Below are 11,318 nucleotides of genomic sequence, written 5' to 3'. Positions count from 1 at the left end.
TTTATCTAATGTAGACATGACTTCTGGAAGGTAGGTGTGTGTGTGTGTGTGTGTGTGTGTGTGTGTGTGTGTGTGTGTGTGTGTGTGTGTGTGTGTGTGTGTGTGTGTGTGAGACAATTTGGGAGAGAGAGAGAATCTTTCATACACCTCCTGAATCCGAGCTGATGGCAGGTTTGGTCAGCCAGACTCTGACTCCACCCCACAGAGCAGACCGGGAGGAAGACCCTGGAGCTGGAGGTCAAGACCTGCAGTTCATTTCCTGTTCCGAACCGCACTATGGACAGCAGGACAGTCTCTTTCACTCATTCAGTGGAATCACACACACACAATACGGGTCCTCTACCCTACAATATAGCTCCTAGCTCTGGTCCTGAAGGTCCAGAGTCCAGTAACGTTTCCCTGCTTTGTCCCAATTACTAAAGCTGGTAATCAGCTGAAGAGTGAATTCATATGTGTTTAAGCAGGAAAGTTTAGCCATGCTGGACCCCAGCCATTGAAGGCAAGAGCTAAGCAACCCTGCAGAGTTGCATTATGGCAGGCCACTCCCACTGCAGTGACTGCAATGCTTTCAGTTGGTTGTGGCATTTTGATTGACACTGACCACAATTTGTCTCGTCAGAGCCTTGCGTGCAGTCGGTGTGTCCGTCGCATTTGACAGTTGTGGATGGGCATGTGTCCCCGACCTTGTCTGTCTCCTTAGACAACAGCAACGGCCCATACCGCACTAAAGAGGGGAAGGGCATGGGTGGGGCATGGCAGGGGGCGGGGCAAAGCATATTCATACTCTAAGCGTAATGAATCTACATGTTTCTGTGTGTTCTCACCTCCCAGCCAGATGACAATTCCAATGATCACTAGAATGAGGAGGGATCCTCCTGAGCATCCATAGCATCGAGCTCTCCTTCTTCCTGTCATCACTAGACTAGCCGGGGGCGGGGCTGTTGGTGAGGGGAGGGACTGTGTTGAGAAGTGAATAAACTGGCAGACAGCACAAGCCCAGTATGATATTTAAACAAATAGGCCTGTTACAGTAGGTCATGAATATGTACAGGACTACTGGGCCTGTGTGACAGACCTCTCCCATACCAGCATTGCCAGTGATGCATGTAATAGTCAAAATAATACTCCAGTGACCAATACACTCATACTAACTCAACACCTGCTACTGGGCCAATGCTAACTCACTGTCAGGTCAGTGTGGAGAGCAGTGCACCCCACCAGCAGTGGTTCTGTGACCAGAAACTGCCCAACCCATTAGAAAGACATGGAGAAATTGGAGTAGCAGATGAAGAACATTCTTCAGGATCTTAGCTAGTTTCCTGTTAAGTACACCATACACTTCAAAATCCTGCTTCTCACATACAAAGTTCAATAATTCATTACCTTGAAGCCTGGTATTATTATGTCTATTGTTTTTTCTAATGCTTCACATATTGTATACCTGTAATGTAAGCGTCTAAGGGTTCTTGAAAAGAGCTATTTAAATCTCACATATTATTAACAACAGTCTGTAAGTGTGCAACTGCAGCTGCAGCTGCATGGTAGCGATGAAATTGCAGATTTGGATGAATGAAAGACATTTAACAGTAAAATGTTTACTTGTGCTGAAAAATGTGTGAAATACACATCTTACACTGTTTGTGTTTGTGTAAGATATGTGTATATGTATGTGGAAGATATAGTGGTGTGTGTGTGTGTGTGTGTGTGTGTGTGTGTGTGTGTGTGTGCGTGTGTGTGTGTGTGTGTGCGCGTGTGATGTAGAAATGCAATCCAGTATGTGGCAACATAGTCTAATTAATCCTTTGAGTCTTTTAAACAAGGCACCACCTTGAACTCCATTGCAACTCTATAGCAACCACTTAGCAACCACCTGGGAATTGCTTAAGCTGCACAATCACTCTGCATTTTCTTCAAGAAATGCACTTTTGTAGTTAAACTGTTCGAAACAAACTATGTGACTGATAGTGGTAGCAGTACTGGAGTCTGCTTTCTCCTGGTGCTTACACAGCAAAACCTCAACCTCATCCTACACTCCACTTCACTCAGCAGGACCTATCACCTCTGCAGCTAAACTGAGCATGGAGGATTGACAGCCAGCATTGAAATCAGTATTTGAAAATTGATCCGTTCAGTTGAGATGAATCTTGTGATAAGACAGGCTGCATCTTGTTCCATCTTGCCCTTTTTTGAAAATCATCCAGGTAACACCCCAAACAAAGAGTGACAAAATTGCATTATACTCATTAGCTGTATGATTATAAACATGCATTATGAGCTCAAATCTAAGGTGTCTCCGTGTGTGTGTGTGCCTATATGTGAGTGTGCTTGTGCTCGTGTGTGTGTGTGTGTGTGTGTGTGTGTGTGTGTGGGTGGGTGTGTGTATTTTTGTTCAGACTGGGTGTTTATGGGCATGTGTGCACACATGGTACCTGTCTGGTTGTTGTTTTGAGATGAAGCTGCTACAGGCAGAGGTAGGTTGGGTGGAGGTATTTGGGGTAACGGCTGGTTGACGTAGAACGGCTCAAAGGGTGGGCTACTTGGAAGTGGATGAAGCCCAAAATATGGAGGCGGGGGCTCAGTTGGCTTCACCACCAAGAAATATGGAGGAGGGTTTTCATCACCCTAAACAAAATAAAAACACTTTTTTAACCCTTTACACAATGTTTGGCATTTTTCTGTGCCCATCGAATGCAGCTCACTTTGCCAAGCAAGTTTATCACACCATGCTTAGTATTACTGCTGTCAAGATAAAAAAAAACATGACTTTATTTTGACTAAATTGGGTTAGTTTGGTAAAGATTAATTGCATGTTTATTCAACATTTATTTTTTACATAATTTGTTTATCCTTGAGCTATTACTGAACTGAAAAGGGTTGGTGTTAGCAGTATGGTTATCCATGGCTGTGGGGTCACACCAGAGTTCACAATTACTCTCAACACTTTGGGTGAAAGCCCTAACCCCTAAGCCCTAAGACCTAACCCTAACCTCAACCTCTAAACCAGCATGTCAATGAGAACTGTGAATCCTTTCTAGGGAACAGGATCCAGCCTGGGATTTAGATTTAAAAGACTTCACTGGACACATTGGCTTAGTGAACAGCTTCATCAAGTTCACAAATTAAGATGATTAAGACTTTCCAATTTTTTCAATGTCTATAAGAAATCCACTCATTGTTATTAGTATTTAATATTTGGGCCCCACTACACACTGGCGAAATCAATAAGATCAATACCAGGACAGGGAGAAAAAAACACTCAGACAAGCTACTCCAGCAGTGGTTCAAGAGACTTCCCATCATCAATGAATAAACAGACCTTAAATAAAGAGATAGATGGGGAGTAGAATGTAGGGGTGTTTCCTGTGATCAGTAAAACACAGGGCAGGGAATGTGACACAGACCAATGAGCAGAGGAAGAACACAGAATGGGTGGAACAACATCACCGTCCACTCTGTGGCTGGAGTGTGGAAGACACTTTGGAATCACAAGGGGGAGAGATTTCTGCATGCTGACAGAGATGAATATTCTCTCAGATATTTACAACTCCACCACTGCTATTTAAAAGATATTAAGGATGTACTCTATGGTTATTGAAATTGAATAAGGAATATATAAACATATATATATAAAGCATCTGAAGGAACAAGGAACAGCAAAATAGCTTGGGTGGGTAAGCCATGACCTCTTCCCTCTTCACACTGTTAAAAAAAAACATGATATGGATTTCCCATTCATTTTAATAGAATCTTTAAACTCTTATGGCAAAGTTGAGGGGAAAACGGAAAATGGAAAATATTACACCGCCGCTCAGTCTTAAACACTAAGATAGAGTAGTGCTACAAGGTGAATCATACAAGACTCAATTTTTAAGGTGCAATTGCACTATTTCTTTCTTACCCTACCTGGTGTGCTGAACTATTATGATAGAATGTTAATCCTGAAATATTGGCTTGTAATTACTATAATTTGCAGTGGTGAATGGTAAGCATGGAACAACCAGGAACAAAGAAAAACAATGACCTGCACAACTGAAGGCCCATACACAAAAGCACACATGGAGTAAATGCAGTACAATGAAATGGGGAACACACCAAACTTGAATGACTGTCATGTGACCTTAATGTGTTTTATTACATCACAGATATGAACCAGCCGCTGAGGCATACATATTGAGGACTTTTGAGTACTCAGTTGAAATCCTTTGAATGACAACAACATTATTAAAGATTATTAGTCACCTTGACCTTTTACTACAAGAAATAAAATTACTTCGATGGTTAATAATCTTCACAGTGTTATTTCTAACGGTCCCATGTGGAACAATAACATTGTAATCCAGCAAAAGTCTAGCTATGTCACCATCACATTACATAGCCAAACCTAAAAGAGCAAAACTCTGTAATATTTCCAGACAGATTTCTAGAGTCTTGCGAGTTTCTCAGAAAAGATTATGCTGAAACTGTATGACTTGTGTAAACATCCTCTGATGCATGTTTATCTAGCTTTATGATGTGGGTTTTTAAACAAAGACTGGTAATACTCATACCACTTATACTGGTACTTAAAGCATTGTTTATTAATGAGAATATCCAGACTATTCATACACACTATGACTGGAGTCTTGCTAGGAAACTGCTGATGAATGAAAAAGGTTTTTGTTTTTTTTTTGTGTGTGTGTGAGTAGTTAAGTGGTCTTAATTTGGAAATAAACAAACCTGTAGCACGCTTGATGTGCATCATACTTACAGTACTGTTTATGTGTATATGGTAACAATGTACAATGGCTTTTTCTGTGCCATTTTTGCTGATACACAGACACACTTACACACACACACACTCACAACATCACTGCTGACTTACACTGAAACCCAACATTTAACAACACTTACAAAAATCTGAAAGATCTTACTAATTTTAGCACATGCCTAATATACTAGCCAGTGCACAAGTATGTACCATTATTGCTCATGACACAAGAACAGAACTAAAATACAGATCCACAGGGAGCTTTTGGATACTGCGCTGAAAGGTTCTACCATAAGAATGATAATTTCCTGAAGCTCAGTGATTAAAAAAATGTATTAAAAAAAAAACAACAACAACACACTTCTAGCCAGATGCTTTCTGATACATGCATGAACCAGTGACACAATCTTCCCTCCAAAAGAACCGTCACTCTATGCATTTAAGGTCACTTACATATATGCTCAGATTAAAGAAAACAAAAATGACAACAACATCCATAACATATCCGTACACACCAGCGCTTACTCTAGCTGCTGTGGGATTAGTGACAACAATAAAGGGATCATATGATCATATGATTATATGGTCAACAGGTCATTGTGGTGTGTTCACTATTTAATGCTTAATAAAAAGCCTTGGAATTCATCAGTCGGACAAGGTCCACTGAAGCAATGCCTGCCTGTCCTGCTACTGACGTTCTGTGGTATTGGAACCAGTGAAATGCTAAAATTAAAAATTTCAAGGCACATGAACATTTTGAAGTAACATACTCAGACCACTTACGTAAAAATGTCTATGTACATTCATTGTGTGCATTCCCTGTGACAGGGTTCTAGCAGTGTAGTGGTACTCCATGACAGTGATGGACTGGCTTAGAGCAGGAAATGACTAAACTCTGATGTGCTGTGATCCTCTAGGACTAGTATTGCCAATACCTGTTTCCTGTGGCCTACGTCAGAGTTCTCCAAATCTAAAACAGAGTATGAGGAAACTAACTTTCTGTTCTCACGAATCAGCTCCTCTGACTCAACTGATCAGGCCATAACTCAACATCCAAGATTTTACTGCTTCACATATGCCAGCAGTTGGATACAATCCAATTTTTTTAATGCCCACTGATACATCTTACATGGTCAAAATCTCTAGTTTCTAACATCATAATTTGCTCATAATCTGAACAAAATATAATACTTTTGAAATATTTGGGGACGAACCTGTCCAAAAGTACATTCTAATGCCTAGTCTGCTTATCGTTGACCATTAGGTAATCAGTAAAATCTGTAATTAAACCTAATATCACAGAAATCATCAAGACTCAACTTTTTCTGTGTTCTTTGTCTTTGATGTTGCCTTGATAACAGATAACAATGCATTTGGTCTAATCATGAATTTGGTGTAGAATCAGACCTGGATATGTTGACAGCTTAAACACAATACTGTGTGAAATTGCATTTAACATATATATTTATGTTTAATTAATATTTCATTCTTGTATTAATCTTAGCACTTCCATACACCTGTCCACCAGGTAGGCCAGTTACTGAGTCACAGTATCCAGACACACAGATTCTATGCCCACCATATTCTTTTCACAGAGTGGTCCACCTGTCTCCAGGTGTGCTAAAGCACCATTATATAATGGAAAAAAATATACCTGTAACTGTGCCTGGGTGTCCTCCATCACAGAATGTGAAATGTAGAGAAGGATTCTGAAGTCAGAACGCAACAGGTGTTAAACACTTTCACACTCTCTCTGTTTTTCACTCCCAGCGTCACCACCTGCTGTAATACTTCTTTAATTATCCTAGTATCCGATCCTTGGGTCTGTCTTGCTCTGTCCTGTTTGACTGGTTCAACAGGGGAGGCACATAGTGACAAAGTTTGCTTTAACATGCAAAAATAAGAGATCATGTGGACTCACCCACATGCCTTCACTGAAAGATGATATTGTTTGGTAAATAGCTTTCATTTGAAACATACATGTGCGCCCAAGCACAGCACTCACACACACACACACACTCACATATACACACCAATACTTTCTTCGATCATAGATTACATCTTTTTGCGAGGTTAGACCAGTTTTGTGACCTTTTAACAGTTAAATATACAAATGACACAAACATAGAGGTGACTGCTGCTTCTTTTACCTGGACTCATTTAAAAAATAGGAAGTTAACAGTACCCATCAAAATTCTTTATTTTTAATTTTCTACATTTTAGAAAAACAGTATCAAATACAAACAATTAAATGTAAATTAAAATGTAAAGCTGTGTGATTATGCGGTATTAGGTGATTATTCTGTGTTAAACAAAAACTGACTGTCTTGGATTTTAGATTCTTCAAACTATCTGCTGAGGGGACATTTTTAAAAAGCATTTTTAAAAAGCTGTTCCCAGGACTGAAGTCTTCCATACAGAGATCTTGGATGTTGTTCCTGGGATCTGCTGGAGCCATACTCTTAGTTTTGAGAATACAGCCCCTAGTTCTCCGATTACCATGGGAACAGCTGTTCCAAATCTTTTCCAGCTCTTCTGTCAGCCCTTGGTAATTTTCTAGATTTTTGTGTTCCTTGGTCCTTAGGTTGCAATCATTTGGGATTGCTGCATCCATCACTACGGCCCTCTTCTGCTGTTTGTCCATCACTCCTATGTCCAGTTGGTTCGGTATTACCATTTTGACAGTCTGGACCTGGAAGTCCTACAGAATCTTAGCTCAGTCATTCTCCATCACTTTTGGGGGTGTGTCTAGCCTGTACTCAGCCCAGATGTTTCTTTACACTATGCCAGCCTCTTGGTTATGGCATTTTATGTATGCTCTGCCTGATAGCATCTCGCATCTTTCATACCGCTGTTATGTACTGGATAGTCTCAGAAGCATCTTTGCACAGTCTGCATCTTTTGTCCTGCCTCATGTGGTAGATCCCAATCTCTTGTATTCAGAGATTGTTCCTGCGCTGTCTTTCCATTCTTTTCCAGCCATTGGTAGAATTCCTCCATATCAGCGACATCTACTATTTTTTGGTGGTACTTACCATGCAGGGGTTTATCTTCCCATGAACTTTCCTGTTCTTCCTCATTCCCATCCACCTTGAGTTTCTGCTGTCTGAGGTACTCACTAACCATTTCATCACTTGGGGCCATCTTCCTGGCATATTCACAGATCTAGGATGTTTCATCCTGGATAGTGGCTCTGATGCTCATTAAACCTCAGCACCCCACCTTCCGCTTAGTGTATCTTCTCAGAGTGCTGGATTTGTGATGAATCCTTCTGTGCACTGTGAGGAGCTTTGTCTTGATGTCAGTGGCTCCTATCTCCTCTTTTGATCAGTTGATCATTCCAGCAGAGTCTCTCATGACTGGTAGAGCACAGATGTTGAAAGCTCAGATCTTGCTCATCCCATTCAGCTCACACTTTGCAGGTACTTGTCTGTAGCTGTTTTCCTTGTGGCCTCTTCATGATTCCTATGTGCCTGTAGGTTTCCAAGGTACTTGTAGGTTTCCAAGGTACTTGTAGCTGCTCTCAACTTTGGTTATGTTAACTTCTAGCAGGATGATCCCCTCAGTCCTATCTACCTTCCCTCGCCTTGTAACCATCCAGCCACACTTATCCAGTCCAAATGATACTCCAATGTCATTTCTGTATATCCTGTTGGAATGGATTAGTGAGTTAATGTCTTGTTTACTTCTGGCATACAGCTTGATGTCATACATGTAGAGGAGATGGCTGATAAATGTTTCATTCTGCAGTGTCCATAGCCAGTCTTGGTGATGATTTCACAGAAGGGGTTCAGAACTATGCAGAACAGCAGTGGGAGCAGGGCATCTCCTGGGTGCACTTGATGGTGACTCGTGCTTTTGACTTGAAATTGGCCTCTAGAATTTTCTTCCACAGCCCCATATGAAGATTAATTGTTAATTTACTTATAATTAAAACAAATATTTTAAAAAAAAGTATAAACCATTAATTACTGCCTTTAAGACTATGAAAAATAATACATCCTTATTTGGGACAAAAATACCTGTTCAGTGTTAGTCATTTGTCATAACCTCTGTAGGAGAAGAGAATCATATTTGTAGTATGCATTTACATGACGTGTAGTACCACTCAGTTCTTCTATCTTATGCATTTTAGTTTAACAGTGAAGACTATAAAAACAACCCATGTGGAATTTTACAACCACCAAAAAGAATACTGAACAAAACATTTTAGATTTTTGAAAGTGTAAAACCACGCTTTGCCTCTTTTGCACTATTGCTGTATTCTCAATGAGCTTCATGACGTAGTCATCCGTGCTGCTCTTCCAGTAGTACTGAAGATGTTTCACAAATGCTGAACATTCCTTTGCTACGGAGATAGATCCAAATATGGAGGTGACCCTAACCTTTATGTCACTAATCCGCAAGAGGACACCCCAGGCTGGGATAGCACGCCTATGAAGGAACCAGCTCCCTGGATGATGGTGGTGCCACATGCTGCGCTCCAGCAACAGGGACCTGGAAAACTTTACATACTGCGTGGTCCTGCTGTTTGTGTTTTATCTGGGTCAAGCTCTGACACCCCACCCGCTTCTGCTCCCCCACACGGGGATGCTGTAATCAGGGGAGCTCTCTCATCAGCCCCATATCCTCCACGCCACAGGAGCCCTTAAAACTGAATGTGTGCCTGTAATGGGCCAACCGTCCAGATCAAGCACCCTGGATAGAGATGGAGGCTGATGCTGGACAGGCCATGGTGGGGGTGGGACCACCACATCTGCAGGCTGACTGTCAGGACAGCTCTGCTCACCTTGTTCTACCTGAGCAGAGCAGGGCTCATTCACGCTCTTCCTTGTTCCTCCTTAAAGAGGGTGGGGCTTGGCTAGTGCACTGATGCTGTTCCTTGTTCCACCTGAAGAGGGTGAGGCTTACCCACTCCATGCTGTTCCTTGTTCCTACAGATGAATATTGTTAAAAATCTAAAAACAAAAGATGCAACTGATATTTCTGAAGTGAATTTAAGTGGGGCCTCCTGTGAGTAGAGAAGGGCAGGAGAAAGCTGAGATGGTGAAGGAACTAAACAGCATACATCTAGTCACAAGCATGCCATATTGGTGATTTAAATATAAAGGAACATGCATTTTAACAACTTAAAAGGTTTAATAAATGATTAAAAAATGTGAATCAAGAAAAAATAATGGAAGAATGAGCTTCCTCAAATAAGTATTGAATAAAGTATAACAGATGATGCAAGGCATTTGAAATGTTAATGCACATATGTTCAAGTTCAGAAACTTAGCAACACCTTCCTCAGACATGCACACTGGCCACTTGCTGAGATACACCCATCTTATAGGCACACAGTTTCAGACTCTAGCCTATTTATAGTCATGCACAGTTATCAGATTTTACCCAAATGCACACAGGAAGGAAAAGTTGAGTTATTTCCCTCCCTCCATATTTTACCTGAGAAAAACCAAAGTAACACTACACAGTTTATCAAAGTCAGGGAAGGTAGAAAATAAAAAGCAAGCTGGCTTCTAGCATCGTTTTATTTATTTATTTTATTCCATTGCACCTGTTTTCTTTAGCATTTTCATGATTTGAGAACACGTGTAAGGACACGGGGAGAAGAAGCCAGACGTGCAGATCAGGGTGTTCGTGAAGGAGGATGGGGGGGGAGTTTAATAATGCTTTTACTCACATCATGCTTGTGCCTCAGCATACACTGAAGGCATGTCTGTTCCCTGGTAAGCTGAGAGACATCTAGCACTACTTGACCAAGTCAGACTGATCCATACATCCATTCACCCTATTTGCCTGGCCGCTTCCCATTTTGGGTTTTAAATGGAGCACACGCACGGTTTTGCTAAAAAGAAAATAAAAGGCTTAGGTTTTCACAACTTCAGTTAATTCTGGTTTGATTATACAAATTGCACTTATTTTAATACAGTAGGCCAGTGGAGATGATATAGGGGCTTACTGTAGTACAGCAGGCCAAGGGGCTTTGCACATCTGCATGCCTTACTCCAGAAGGTCCTCCCATCACCACGCAATCCTATAATATCCTTTTTGTAATGCACACAGCACATAATATACAAAAGTAATTTAAAAAATACAAAAATTGAAAAACTGGATTTTTACTATAAAACAAATGTGATCATTAACAATGCAATTTATACTTATTATATTACAAGTCAGTCCATTATGAAAATAAATAAATAAATCCACCCTGTTCAAGCCCTCCCCTCCTCTGACATCTTCCCCTCAGCCTTGGTGCAGAAGAACTTGTTCCCATCCTGCTGATACTCAACTCCTGTTTCAAGCACTGTTCACCATCGTTGTTCGGGTGCTGCAGCATCACAGGGGGTGTGAGGGGGCATGCCTGTCTTCTGGCCCTGGACTCTGCCATCCTCCTCCTCGATGGGCAATATGCTCGTAGGCCTCACTACACCCCACAAATGCTGTGTTAAACTTGCCTAGCTAAATACTGAGCTGACTAGTTTAGACTGTTTTACTGTAAGCTAGCACTTCAAAGTATTAACCATTCTATCTGCTGTAGTCAGTTTATACAGATGTGTACCTTTGGAAA

At 41.1% G+C, this 11,318-nt stretch overlaps 1 protein-coding gene across 2 annotated transcripts in view; it reads right to left on the bottom strand.

The window, feature by feature from the left end:
* tmprss13b (transmembrane serine protease 13b) overlaps positions 1 to 6,530 on the bottom strand; it is a 10,005-nt gene extending 3,475 nt beyond the window's left edge. For both annotated transcript variants that reach the window (XM_027028621.2, XM_027028620.2), the window contains exons 1-5: positions 6,402 to 6,530; positions 2,430 to 2,622; positions 825 to 938; positions 602 to 724; positions 148 to 274 (exon numbers count right to left, since the gene is read on the bottom strand). In XM_027028621.2, coding sequence (XP_026884422.2) covers positions 148 to 274; positions 602 to 724; positions 825 to 938; positions 2,430 to 2,622; positions 6,402 to 6,428 — 584 coding nt within the window. In that variant the 5' untranslated portion in view covers positions 6,429 to 6,530. The remainder of the gene's footprint in view (positions 1 to 147; positions 275 to 601; positions 725 to 824; positions 939 to 2,429; positions 2,623 to 6,401) is intronic.
* Between the last annotated feature and the right edge of the window lie 4,788 nt (positions 6,531 to 11,318).

Source organism: Electrophorus electricus, chromosome 6, assembly GCF_013358815.1.
Source record: "Electrophorus electricus isolate fEleEle1 chromosome 6, fEleEle1.pri, whole genome shotgun sequence".
NCBI classification, from domain to species: Eukaryota; Metazoa; Chordata; class Actinopteri; order Gymnotiformes; family Gymnotidae; genus Electrophorus; species Electrophorus electricus.
The sequence above is the reverse complement of the archived record's forward strand: the minus strand, read 5'-3'. Positions and strand labels throughout refer to the sequence as shown.